Genomic DNA, 14594 nt, shown 5'->3' with positions numbered 1-14594 from the left:
TATTGTTTAATCGGGTGTATTAACTATGTTTGTGGAAAATTTCAGCCGAATCGGTTGAGCGGTTTTTCCGTGATTGAGGAACAAACATCCGAACATGCAAACATCCAAACACACAAACCCACAAACCCACAAACTCACAAACTTTCACATTTATAATATTAATAGGATGTGCAAACTTCCCTCTTCCCACATAACACAGTGTGTTTTCAGAGGGTTGGAGGAATTCAGAGTACCTTGTAGAAAAATATATAAAAAACTGAAAGACAATACAATTCCAATATAGATGTATATAGTGTCCTTGGATAGATTTGAACTGAGATTTTGTATATAGGATATCTATGTAAAGATACCACATTCCTGTTGCAGGTTAAGAAATTAATTGTGTTAGACCCTAAGAAAAGATTAACAGCATCTCAAGCCCTGCACCACCCATGGGTAACTGGAAGGGCTGCTAAGCTTTCCCATATGGACTGCACGCAAAAGAAACTTCAAGAATTTAACGCCAAACGTAAACTTAAGGTATAGTATTTTAGTTTAAGGGTTTTTTCAGGGACAATAACATTTTTGACCTATCCTTAAAATAGGCCATCAGTATGAGATCAATGTGGGTCAGACAGCCGTCTTCTCCAGTAATATCTAGTTTGAACAGGTCATGGAGCTTGGGTCATGCAAGTGACATCTTTTGTTCAACATGGCCATGCTGCAGCTCATTTTCATTGAGATGGGATTGAGCTGCAATACCAAGCATAGCCACTTTATAATGTATAGCATTGTGCTTAGTAAGCATAGTTGAGGCTGCAGAGTTTGTCTGAACACTGAATCCTCTTGAAATAGCTGGTGAGTGTGGGTGCAGGGTGTTAGACTCTCACCAATCTGATATTGTATAAGGAAAAATATCTTTGTACCGTGTTAGCCAGTGGATATGAAAAATTTTTTTTAAGAGAAGTCTTCAGTAGTTGATACCTTTATTAATGGCTAACTTAAAAAATGATGACAAATTGCGAGCTTTTGGGAACTGCTAGAATGCTCCCTTCATCCACTCTCCTGTGAACTGATATATATGTTGTTTTTTTCAACTGTTTATTTGCATGTTCTGTTTTCCATCTATTTTGCATTTAACACTCTATTCCTGTATAAATATGTCTGCCTTCAGATATTGTATTATACCAGCCTGATGAAGGGACCATTCTAGCAGTTCCCGAAAGCTCACAATGTCATCATTTTTTAAGTTAGCCATTAATAAAGGTATCAACTACTGAAGACTTCTCTCAAAAATTTTCAATCTGATATTGATGAGCTATCCATAGCTATGGAAAAGTCTTTTACATTTTAATTAATACAATTTCACTCCTAGTGATGGTACAATGTAAAAATTAGAGAACATGGAGGTGGATTGCGCACACTTCTTCTATCTAAAGCAAGTATCTACTATAGACTACTGTATGCACACTAGAGACTTTATTAGAGGGTCTGCCATGAAAAAAAAGGGCTACCAGCTGAAGCATAGTTAACCCAAACTTCTGAAATGTTTTTCCAGTGACTTTTCATTATTTTTTTGGTTGTCTTGTGGAATAAGATACTACACCGCAGACATGTAAACAATTGCAGAAGTTTGAGGTAACGTTGCTACATCCTTTATGTACAATGTGCTCTGGTTCCTCAAAGATTTCAGTGTGGAAAAATACAAACATATTTTACATGTAAAACCAGTTTATTATGGGAAGGATAAACAAGGTTGATAAAAAATAGTCAATAAGCTATAAGCACCCAAAAATGGTGTCATTACAAAATGCATCTCATCCTGTAAACAACAAGCTCTTATATGGCTACATCACCACAAAAGTAAAAAAAAAAAAATATAGCTTGTGCAATGTGAAGACAAAAGCCCCCTATCCCAATCATAGGAGCTGCTGGGGATATAGTAGCTTACATATTTACTCTTCACCACTGTGCATTTCCATCTGAGATACTAATACTCACTACACCCCTTGATAAATTATTTGAGGGGTACAATTTTTAAAATGGTCTCACTTCCTAGGGGATTCCACTTTTCTGGCACCTAAGAGGCTCTGCAAACATTACATGTTGTCCAGATAGCAAACATCTATGGGCTCATTCACACTACGTAAACGGCAGCTTATTCTGAACGTAAAACACGTTCAGAATCAGCGGCGTATAAAACAGTTCCCATTCATTTCTATGGGAGCCGGCATACGAGCGCTCCACATAGAAATGAATGGGCTTCTTTTTTCACTATGAGCACTCCCATTGAGTGAATGGAAAGTGCCCACGTGTGCGGCTCGGCATGAGCAGAGCTAGCTGTACACGCGGGCACTTTCCATTCACTTCAATGGGAGCGCTCGTAGTGAAAAAAGCAACCCATTCATTTCTATGGGGAGTGCTCGTATGCCGGCTCCCATAGAAATGAATGGGAACTGCTTTATATGCCGCTGATATAGTCCTCTGCAAACTAAAAGAAGATATTTTTTGCTACGGGCACTCTGTCAACTTATCTGTGTCGCAGTATAGTGTGGCCTGTCTGTGTTACAGTCAGGCATGGAAATTGTGTGGGAGCTTTCAGCTTTCCCTTTATGCTTAGTGCATAGTCTGAGCACTTATATCGATTGCTATGGCTTGTGCGCACATGTCTGGCCGAGCTTCGCCCGCTGCCCTAAAGCACAGCTACTGTGAACAGCATCCTGTGAGATGGCAGTGAGTTTTTTACAGCAACTCCCACAGCTCAGGTGAGGTAAGCTGAAGGTGCACCAAGACTACTTTTGTGAGTGAACAAGTCCCTTTTTTTATTTAAAAAAAAAAGTTTTTCTTGTGTGTCAGTCTGTGGGCTTAAAGGGAATTATCCAGGCAAAATTTTTAACTTTTAAGTAGGCCGAGGGGGGTTGTAAAAATAAATAAATAAAATCATACTTACCTTTCGCCGGTGCTCTGGTGCGTACCAGTGTGGTGCATTCCTCCCGGCCCATTGTTATCTTCCGACCGAAGTCCCTGCCACACGTGACCACTGAGGCCAATCAGCAGCTTCAACAAAGGGCACATAAAGTCGCTACCTGTGACGTCCTGGGTTCTTTTCCTGAGACCGCTGATTGGCTTCAGTGGAAGTGATCCGGTACATCACAGCCAGTGAGCAGTTTCACTTTGAGAAGACAGCCCAGCAGAAGGACCAGACCGTGCTGGAAGGACTCTGGAGAACGGGAGACAGATGGGTATGATGGTTTTGTTTTTGTTTTTCACCTACCCTGGTCTATTTAAAATATAAAAATTTTGCCTGGATAAAATCAGCAGTTTCTACCCACACATGTCATTGTTAAGTATCTTATCCTGAGTATAATAGTGTCATACATGTGGGCATAAACTGCAGTTTGGGTACACAGGAAGGGGCAGATGTGAAGAAGCATTATGTGCTTTTGGAGCGCAGATTTAGATTGTTGGTTTTTGGACATCATGTCACATTTGCAGACACCCTAAAATTTCCCCTACAAACAAAATGGGGTCACTTCTTATGTAATTCCAATTTACTGGCACCTCCAAGACTCTGCAGAAACATGACATTCAGTAAGTCCCTTAAGACTCAGTCCCTTAAGTCCCAGTAAGACTCCAAAAACTAAAAAGTGCAGAACTCCTTCCCTTTTGAGCCCTGCTGCGTATCCAAACAGCAGTTTATGCCCACATGTATAACTTTTTGTACCCGGGATTGCCCACTTAATATTTTTAGGAGAGCATATCTCTGATGACACAAAGTGGGCACAATGTATTGCACTGAAATTGCATATGTCAGTTTTCATTTTGTACATTAATTTTTGGGAAGCACACTTGGACTCAAGATGATAATAACCCTTGAGAAATTTCATAAGGAGTATAGTTTCTAAAATAGGGTCAATTTTGGTGGTTTCCATTGTACTGGTACTTATGTGGTGTTGCTGTGTTCAGGAGCAAATGTTTAACAAACTGTGGGGTGGTTTTTCTCCTTTAAAAAGGACTTTTCATGTCTTCATGAAAGTGCGGTTTTATATACCGCTAGAAAGCCGACGGTGAGCTGAATTCAGCGCTCTGTCTGTTTTCCCAGTATGTGCCCGAAGGAGGAGATATCGGTGACTTTAGTTTCTGCACCAATATATCTCCCCACTGTCAGAAGGTTAATTTCTGGGCTCTGAGGAACACCCCGTTCGACAGTACAAGGCTATGTTAGAGTACTGTCAGGGGAGGGCGTTCATCACTGCCTAGTGATGACACTAAGCTATGAGGAACACCCTTCTGACAGTGGGGAGATATAGGTGTGGAAATTAACACCACTGAGGGGTGCAGTTCTGAAAAATGGGCCTTTATAATCCTTTTCAGAACTAAAGTGGCCCCTAAAAAGTTAGTTTGGGAAATTTTCTGGAAAATTGCTGTTACACTTGTAAGTTTTATAATGTTCAAAATAAATTAAAGGACAATTATAATATGATACCAATATAAAGCAGAGATATGGTAGATAATATTTATGTATTTGAGTGGTATGACTCTGTATGATAAGCAGAGTATTTCGTTCCATCAGAGTTCCTTTTTTTTTTTTAAATAAATGCAAAAATTTCAATCAATGTTTACCACTAACATGAAGCACCGTATGTCATGAAAAAGTCTTAAAGTTATTGCCATATAAAGTGACGTGTCAGTTTTGAAAAATGTGGACTGGTCCTTAAAGGGATTGGCCAAATGTTATTGTTTGTACAATAAAAAGATATACAATTTTGCAATATACATATATATACCAGTTCAGCTATGAGTAAGGGACACTAAACAGTCCTGAACCGCGTCAGCTACTGCGGTTTTAATCACGTTTTCTTCCCTTTTCACAATGTTTTTTTTCAATTATGTTTTGTATGCTGTCTTCATTTTAAATGTTTGATGGATTAAAAGTTAAATTTTAACATACCCAAGTGCTGCGGATCCTGTTAATTGCAGGGCCCTGAGGAACACCCCCTTTGACAGTACAAGGCTATGTTAGGATGCGGATGTTATCCTGCGGATATAATCTCCTACTACCAAAATTATTGGATACCTGTTATATTTGTTGCCCTTAGGAAGTATATATATCTCTGCCATTTTTCTAATATTAATATGGTATACAGTATGTGGATGCTGCCACGACGTCCACCTTCTTTCTGTGTATGTGTGTTTTTATGACTTTTTCTTTAATAAAATCTATTCATATTTTTGTATTTGTTTTGTATGTGTGGTTGTTATTAATTTGCAGTGATTCTGTACAGGTTTATGTCTGTTTTCTGAGGAATCGTTTGCATTTTTTGAAGAAGTTATTTTGGTAGTAGGAGATTATATAGGTACATTAAGGGGTTAAAAGTCTGCAATAATATGTCTGCCTTTTTTAAATGTTATGCTGCACACAGTTTATATTACACCAGATTTTTTTCTTTGTCTTTTTCCATAGGCAGCAATGAAAGCAGTGGTAGCCTCAAGCCGTTTGGGGAATAATCATAACAGTGAAAAATCTAAGGGCATGCAAATCACAGAAGATCCAAAATCATGTAATATTTTAGATGCTGATAATGGAGGATGCTGTTTTTCTCAAAATCAGTCAAATATATCAGAGGGTCCCTCACAAGACCCTGTAAATCAGGAGCAACCACTGTGTACAAGTCCCTCTAAAGCCTCCTTTTGAATGGAGTGCCAGTGTGCTTGAATGACCAGTGCTCCATTGACTTCTAAGGGGCAGCTGAGACTGTAACCATAGAAATGAATGGAGTCAAGCAAGATTGCTGGTGCTCCATTGGCAAGGAAGAATGGCAGAGGAATCCCAAATCCAGTAGCTCAAAAGGGTGCAAATACTCAATACTGAGCAAAGGGTCTGAATACATATGAACATGAAATATTTCAGTTTTCTTTTTTTAATAATCAAAAATTATCTACATTTCTGATTTTTCTCTGTCAAGATGGGGTGCTGAGTGTACAATAATGAGAAATAAAATAAACTTGTTTGATTTTAGCAAATGGCTGCAAAGAAACAGAGTGAAAAATTTAAAGGGGTCTGAATACTTTCCGTACCCACTGTATACTAAGAACCTTATGATAATTTTTGTATATTTTGCTGAAAACCATTAGATCAATGTGTAAGATTAAGATGTCCATGTCTTTTTTTTCTCCATAAATGTAAAAAAAATAAAAATATTACACCTCGCAGAAGACGATTGATTTCTTTTTTCCAAAACTAAAAACAAAACTATTTAAGGCCCCACACTGTGAAAATAGGGAAAATGTTGCAGGGAAAATTTCAAAAAAGCTACGTTTAAAAAAAAAAAAAAAAAAAAAACAACAAAAAAAAACTTGTGTTTTTTAAAATCCCAGCATGTCAGTTACCCCTGTGGATAATTTTGGCCTTTTCCGTATAGCTATAACAGGGGCAGAAATGCCACTGTGGAAAACTGCAAAATCACAATGAAAAATGCTGTGGAAAAAAAAGTTTTAGTTTCGTTTTATTTTGCTACGTGGGGGGATGGGCCCCAGGGGGATGGGTCAGTGAGTAATGTGACGGTTACGGAGAAATAAAAGTTAAGAGAAAGACAAAGAAGATGATCCTCCTAGGTTGAATGATTCCACAGAGGGAGAAGTTTACGTTTGCTTCGAGGGCCCATTGGGGGCTCATTTGAAGCAAGACATAAGGGAAAAAATATGGAAGGTAGAATATGTAGAGATATTCTCACTGCTTCCATTAGAGAGATTTAACCTGCATAGGAGTAAGAAGGATAAGACCAAAAAGAGGAGGAAGAAAAAAAAAGGTACAGGTTGATTCCCGTACGTTTTCTAACTGGTCACAGGCTTTTGTGATTTTAGCCAGTGTTATTGGAGAAAAGGTGCCAGAGAATTTCTCCACCCTTTTCTGCTGTATGGATGTTATCGGGGAGGCGTATATGGTTTACTAGCTTCTCCCCTCGACTTTGTCTGCGGGTTGTTGGCGTTGATGATCTGCCTATATTCAGCAAATTGCTGCCGTCGATGGTTTGCCTATTCCGGCATTTTGGCAGCTCGCAAGCTGTCCTGCTGCTGAACTTGTTCCCCACAGCGTGCCTGTGATTGTTCCGGCATCTGAGCAGCTTGCTGAGACGCCATATAATGAGCATGTTGTTGGTGTTGATGATCCGCCTGCTGCAGCGTTTCGACAGCTGTCAAGCCAGCCTGCTGCTGAATTCGTTCCTCGTGCTGTGCCCGTGATTGTTCCAGTATTTCAGCAGCTCACTGGGACCCCTTATAATGAGCGTGTTGTTGGCGTTGATGATCCGCATGCTCCGGCGTTTTGGCAGCTCTCAAGCTGGCCTGCCGCTGAACTTGTTTCTTGAACTGTGCCTGTGATTGTTTCGGCATCTCAGCACCTCGCTGGAACGTTATATAATGAGCATGTTGTTGGTGATGATGATCCGCCTGCTCCAGCGTTTCTGCAGCTGTCAAGCTGGCCTGCCGCTGAACTCGTTCCTTGCGCTGTGCCCGTGATTGTTCCGGTATCTCAGCAGCTCGTTGGGATGCCATATAATGAGCGTGTTGTTGGCGTCGATGATCCCCCTCAGGTGCGCTTGTGGAATACTCTGTTGACTTCTGGCTTCCTTCATAGTTGTTGTTGTTCGCGACAAATTAGATTCTCTTTTTCCAGGCATGTTGAAAATTGGCAAACTGCCAATTTGGATTAAAGGTGTTTGCCCATGTCACTTTGTCTGCACTGGAGCAGATCAGATAATATGCAAATGTGTCTACACACTGAGGGTTAGTGTGTGTTTTCACAGAGAGATAACAGCCCTGGCTTTCTCAGAAGGTGAGATAAGAGCAGTGTAATATAGTATATGAACAAAAATTCATAACAGTCATGAAGCTATGTCATTTACCAGGATAAAAAGTAGCCTATATTTTAATCGAGGTTGCAATCTATCTATGTGCCAAATTTCACTCAAATCCATTCAGCCATTTTTGAGTGATTGAGGAACAAACAGCCAAACATACAAACTTTTTATAATATTATATCATATATACAAAGAGAACAACCATATCCACAAATAAATATAAAAGTATATTTTATCACTATCCAATTAAAAAGTTTTTCACATGGACATACAATAATACATTACATAAATAACATAAAGTAAACGGGCTAAACCGTAAGGTTTATAGGTGCCAGCAAGCCAAAGTGATGTGGGTGAGACAAAGACATAGGTATTTGAAGTCAGTATTTAGTCCCTGGACGAAGCCCTGTAGCAGGGGTGAAACGCGCGTCGGACAGTTTATATGATGTTAAGGTGAGCTAAGGCATATCTCTTATTCATATGTGGGCACTTTGGGATATAATTGAGTTCTGTGATCTTTGATTATTATGCCATGTGTAACTTTACATATTAATGGACTAGTTGTCCTTTTTTCTATCATGGTATATATGTATGCATGTATACTATTCAATTAACCCGTTAGTTGCCCTGCCCATGGCTAAATACTGACTTCAAATACCTATGTCTTTGTCTCACCCACATCACTTTGGCTTGCTGGCACCTATAAACCTTACGGTTTAGCCCGTTTACTTTATGTTATTTATGTAATGTATTATTGTATGTCCATGTGAAAAACTTTTTAATTGGATAGTAATAAAATATACTTTTATATTTATTTGTGGATATGGTTGTTCTCTTTGTATATATGAGTTAAGTCCCGTAACCACACTATGCAGTATTGGCCTCTTTATGTGTGTATATGTTTTTATAATATTAGTAGGATAGGATGGGGGGGGGGGGGTCAAGCCTGGTTAAGGTATGACAAGCAATTTCATCAGAGGAAAGCGGTACGGCCCAATATCCAGTGGGATCACAAGGGTTGAGAGTGACTGCACCGGCTAGGTCCAGGCATTGCTTTCCGTCAGGTGCCGGGGGTTCCGATGCCTTGGGATGCTCAGCGGCCTCTCAAAAAGGTTTATGCTTCTCCTTTAAGTAAGGGACCTGTAAATTTGCAAAGAGATGTAAATTTAAACATGAATGTTCCAATTGTGGGGGTAGCCATGGGGCCTCAAGGTGTTTTAAAGGAAAGGCATAGGGTAGTGATGATGCTGGAAAAGGGATGGAGTCTGGTGGATCTGGCCGTGATCTGGCTATTTGTAAATGAATATCTGGATCAGGCGGCAGCTTTGTTGTTGAGGGAAGGTTTTGAGTTTGGGTTTAAAATTACATTCGTTGAAGTGGTTTATCCATTGGTTTGTCGTAATTTCAGGTCTGCGATGCACACCTGGACATGGTCTCTAACAAGGTGGGGAAGGAGGTGGCGTTGGACAGAATGGCGGGGCCTTTTGACACTCTTCCATTGGATAATCTGTATGTGTCGCCATTGGAAGAAGTACCAAAAAAGGAGCCAAATACATTTCATATTCATCACCTCTCCTTTCCAAAAGCTACGTCAGTCAATGATGGTATTGACCCTGAACTTTGTTCGGTGGTTTATACTTCATTTGATGTGGCTGTGAACTGGGTTCGGGTAGTCTGACGGGAAGCAGGATGGTCGTCGGTTATTCCTTATTAAGATGATTACGGTAATTATGTGTTGGGCCTGTTGGTTCTACAGTCTGTTCGCTGTTGTTACACATGTTGGAAAAAGTGACTAAGCATTTTGGGATTCCTTTGGCTGGGGAGAAGACAGAGGGTCTAGCTACTGTGTTAAAGTTTTTGGGTATATGTACAGTTAGCATGGAATGTAGGCTGCCCGAGAAAAAATTGGTACAGCTGCATTGTGATATAAAAGGGGGCATGTTGTAAGAAGATTATTACCTTTCAATCACTTCTGGGGAATTTACACCAGCCAGTCAGCCACTACCTCCAGTCGTGTTCATGCCCAAGAGTCTGGCCCTCCTTCCTCCCAACATGCCCAATCTTCCCAGCAGAGTCATCCCACCCTTGCCCCCTGTTTTCAGGTTCTTTTCTACTCTTCGACTCTGTTCAACCATTTCCCAAATCCATGGAGCTAACAGACTAATTTCTCTATCCTGATGCCCAAACATTGGAGCATCCACCATCTCCTGCCAATTTTGTGGTTGTGGACCCGCAACCAGCCTCAGTGATGATGACGAGACACAGTTGCCATCAGGTCAGGCTGTGGTTATGTGCGGTGTGCAGGAGGAGGAGCAGAGTAAGCAATTTGAAGAGGAGGTGGTGGACGATGAGGCCACCAACGCAACCTGGATAGGGGTGATGTCTAGCGGAGAAAGCAGTGTAGATGTGGAGGCAAGCGCAGCACCAAAAAAGGTGGCTAGAGGCAGAGGCATGTCCAGAGGCACAGGACAGCTGCTTCACAGAAGCCAGGCCAGAGCCAGCAAGGCCCAAGATGTTCCCTGTACTAGCCACTCACCCAAAAGTCACCCATTGAGGCCACGTCCCTCGATGGTGTGCAGATTTTTCAACGTATGCACAGAGGACAAACTGAGTGCGGTTTGCACACTGTGCAACTCAAAACTGAATAGGGGCTCTGAGAAAAGCAACCTGATCACCTCAGCCATGCGCCATCATTTGGAAGGCAAGCACTGGGCTCAGTGGGAGAGAGCAAACGCGGGACAATCGTCAGCCAACGTTGCCTTCCACTGTTTCCAGTGCTGGCGCTGCAGTCCAGACCACCAGTCAGGACACCTCCACATCTGCCTCTGACACTTTGGAGACTACACCCTCATCCTCCCATTTTGTTGCCTCTTCTCCTTTTGCCTGCACCATCATGCGCCTCTTCCCAGAAACTCTCCATCTCCCAGGCATTTGATCGCAGGCAGAAGTACAGCGCAACCCACCCACATGCCCAAGCTTTAAACGGCCACATCTCAAAACTGCTGGCCCTGGAGATGTTGGCGTTTAGGCTTGTGGAGACACAGGCCTTCCGTGACCTGAAGGCAGCTGCGGTACCTCGCTATGCTGCCCCTAGCCGTCACTACTTCTCTTGGTGTGCCGTCCCCGCCTTGCACCAGCACGTGTTCCATAATATCAGGCGGGCCCTGAGTTCCGCGCATTGCTCTAAGGTCCACTTGACCACCGACGCCTGGACAAGTGCATGCGGACAGGGACGCTGTATCTCTGTAACGACAGGCTGGGTGAATGTAGTGGAGGCTGCGACCGGGTCGCAAACTGGGGCAACCTATCTCCTCTCCAGGGGTTCTCACAAAGCCTCCTCCTCTGCCGTAACATCGACCCCAGCTGCGAGCTGGAAACACTGCAGCACTGGCATGGGGAGACATCAGCAGGTCGTGCTGAAGCTCATCAGCTTTTGCAGCAGAAAACACACTGCCCCCTAAGTGAGGAATGCCATCCTAGAGGAGATGGCAATGTGGTTTTCACAGATGCACCTGGGCCCAGGCATGATCGTGCGTGATAATGGCCAGAACCTGGTAGTGGCTCTGGAGCTTGCCAGACTAAAACACTTTCCATGCCTGGCCCAAGTTTTCAAGTTGGTGGTGCAAAGGTTTTTAAAAACCTACCCGAATGTGCCTGAGCTACTGGTGAAAGTGCGCTGCTTGTGCTCCCACTTTCGTAAGCTACAGTAGCCGCTGCTAGCCTGAAAACCCTCCAGCAACACCTACATCTGCCTGAACACCGGCTGTTGTGCGACGTCACCACATGCTGGAACTCAACATACCATATCTTGAGCATCGGTGTGTGAGCAGCAGAGAGGGTCAGCTGTGACGACGCATTAGTGAGCGTAACAATCCTGCTCCTCTGTGTGATGCGAGAATCCTTCATTGCTATCAGGGATAACGCATTGCACGTTGAGGAGTCCAGGATAGAAGCAGACCCATCACAGTTAGATACTTCGAGCACACTCCTGTCAGCTTCTCAGTGTTGAATGACGGAGGAAGCGGAGGAGGATGAAATGAGAGATGATGTCATTCTCACACTCGAGGCTAGCGGGGAAGTTCAGTGCGTCCCATTGCTTCAGTGCGGATGGGGCGAAGGGGAGGAGGAAGAGGAGGAAATTGAGAGTGACCCTTCCGGTGGGGGCAGCGAAATCATGCCAAGTAACACTCTGGCACACATGGCTGACTTCATGTTGGACTGCTTTTCAAGTGATAAATGCATTGTACACATCATGGAAAACAACCAATACTGAGTTTTTGCAATCCTCGACCCCCGGTATAAAAATAACATCTCGTCTTTCATTCTGGTAGAGGGGAGGACCAATCACATAAATGATTGCCACAAGCAACTGGTGCAGAATATTATGGAAATGTTTGCATCAACCCTCGCTGGTGGCAGAGAGGAGAGTTCCTCCAAGAGGCTAACAACTGCCATCCAATCGACACCCACCAGGGGAACACTCTCCAAGGTGTGGGACACGTTAATGGCACCCCCTTGCCAAACAACCACCACTGAGGGGCCTAGTGTCACCAGGAGGGAAAAGTATAGGTGCATGTTGCGTAAGTACCTGGCCAACCACAGCCCTGTCCTCTCCTATCCCCCTGCACCCTACACGTATTGGGTGTCGAAGTTGGACCTGTGGCCCTTAAAGTTAGCCTTTTTGGTGGGACAGAGTATACACAAAGAACCACATCTGTCACTTGCTTAGCGACTCTTCTACTTGTAACTTCATAATAGAACCTGCAGGTGTATGTTTTCTTTTGAGTTCAAGTTTGATTTCTGTTTCCTATCTTGTCACAATTTTTGAAAAATGAAAACTGGTCAACGATTTACTGTAGTTATGTTTTCTCATAGTATGTTAGATTATCAATAGAATATGAATAGATTAGTTACAGTTAGTATGTCAATAGATTTGTATTTGATTTATTGAGAGTTGCTGAAGAATGGCATGTAGAAAAGTTTTTCTTCAAAGATAATTTTAGAATTTTTAAGGACTGGAGTTTTATAGTAAGTCTTCTCTTCACAAAGCCCTTAGGCCCTTGGTGTGAGTTGAGCCTTGCACCAGCAGTGTTAAAATTTTTATCCCTTGGTGTGAGTTCAGACTTGCACCAGCAGTGTTTAAATTTTGGGCCCTTGCTGTGAGTTGAGCCTTGCATCAGAAGTGTTTAAATTTTGGGCCCTTGCTGTGAGTTGAGCCTTGCACCAGCAGTGTTTAAATTTTTGGCCCTTGGGGTGAGTTGAGCCTTGCACCAGCAGTGTTTACATTTTTGGTCCTTGGTGTGAGTTGAGCCTTGCACCAGCAGATATAAGGTAGTAGATAAATGCCATATATAACGGATGACAGTATACAGGTTTCTTCTCACCCAGTGGGACAGTTAGAATGAGTGAGTTCACAAACTGATGTATACAAGTGTATGTTTTTTTGTATACACGGAGGGTATATTGAACTTTAGCTACTACCGTATACACCAGATGACAGTATACAGGTTTCTTCTCACCCAATGGGACAGGTAGAATGAGTGAGTGCACAAACTGATGTATACAAGTGTTTTTGATTGAACTATACACGGAGGGTAGATATATTGAGCGTTTATCTACTGCCGTATATACTAGATGACAGTATACAGGTTTCTTCTCACCCAATGGGACAGGAACAATAAGAGAGTGAACAATAACACTTGTATACATCAGTTTGTTTCAAGTATACACGGAGGGTAGATAGATATAGAATTTATCTACTACTGTATATACCAGATGCAAGGTAAACTGCTAGCTTCTCACCCCTATGGGACAGATACGTACTATATACCAGTGGTAGGGAATTGGAGCCCTATAAAGGGCTTTTGTCAAAATTAGCTGCAGGATGAGTGTATATACTAGTGGTGTATGTACACTCATCAAACAGTTTACCTCTGAGAATGTTTCCTGCCTGCCTAGCAGAAGTTAATCCCTCTCTAGCCCTCAGCATGATGTCCCTCCCTATCTAACTCCAAGCCGCAAATGACACATATATGGCTGCTACTATTCTTATAAATCCGAGGTCACCCCATTTAGCCAGCCAATGACTTTTTCCTATTTTTTTTCGATGCCTATGTTTTCGTGCTTCCTGTCCCACCTCCCCTGCACAGTTATTTGTGCAAAAAAAAGCGCCAGGGAAGGTGGGAGGGGATCCAAATTTTTACTGCATTTACTGCATGGTATTCGATTGGAATCGACTATGTCGAATACCTTAATATTCAATCGATCGAACGGTATTAATGGTGCTATATAAATATACAATAATAATAATATTCGCTCATATCTATTCACAATTGTAGTGGCCCTTACAGTTTGGGGGAAAGTTGCATAACATTTCACTATGTTAATTTGGGCGTGGTTCAGGTGATAAATAATATGATTGTGTCTTCCCCTCCTATGGTCAGTGTGATGAGTAGACTGGTGTTATTATGTTTATCCCTCAACGCTTGGGTGACGGCCTGTTCTGGCAATTGTATAGCTGATGTATGGTCTCGTTTCGGCAGTTGGCTCTTGGTTCTTCCAAAGGAATGGGTATTTAGCCATTGAACATAAGGGATTGAAAGCGGGCGAAGGAAATTTTTGGCAGAGAGATGGGGTGCATCTTAACGCAATTGGTACGGACCTGTGGACATTGGCTAATCAGGAGGGGATTGAGGTGGCGTTGCGGATATGAAGAGACACAAAGGTTTAAGGTCAAACCTTCGTGTTAGTGGCAGG

General features: G+C 42.4%; 1 protein-coding gene across 1 annotated transcript in view; it reads left to right on the top strand.

Moving 5' to 3' along the window:
- The window catches only part of LOC142215516 (calcium/calmodulin-dependent protein kinase type IV-like), a 55562-nt gene extending 49868 nt beyond the window's left edge, over nt 1-5694 (top strand). The window contains exons 10-11 of the mRNA XM_075283701.1: nt 367-519; nt 5444-5694. Of these exons, the coding sequence (XP_075139802.1) occupies nt 367-519; nt 5444-5674 (384 nt within the window). The 3' untranslated portion in view covers nt 5675-5694. The remainder of the gene's footprint in view (nt 1-366; nt 520-5443) is intronic.
- The last annotated feature ends 8900 nt before the right edge of the window (nt 5695-14594 follow it).

Source organism: Leptodactylus fuscus, chromosome 1 (assembly GCF_031893055.1).
Source record: "Leptodactylus fuscus isolate aLepFus1 chromosome 1, aLepFus1.hap2, whole genome shotgun sequence".
Lineage (NCBI taxonomy): Eukaryota > Metazoa > Chordata > Amphibia > Anura > Leptodactylidae > Leptodactylus > Leptodactylus fuscus.
Note: the sequence above shows the minus strand (reverse complement) of the source record. Positions and strands in the feature narration are given on the sequence as shown.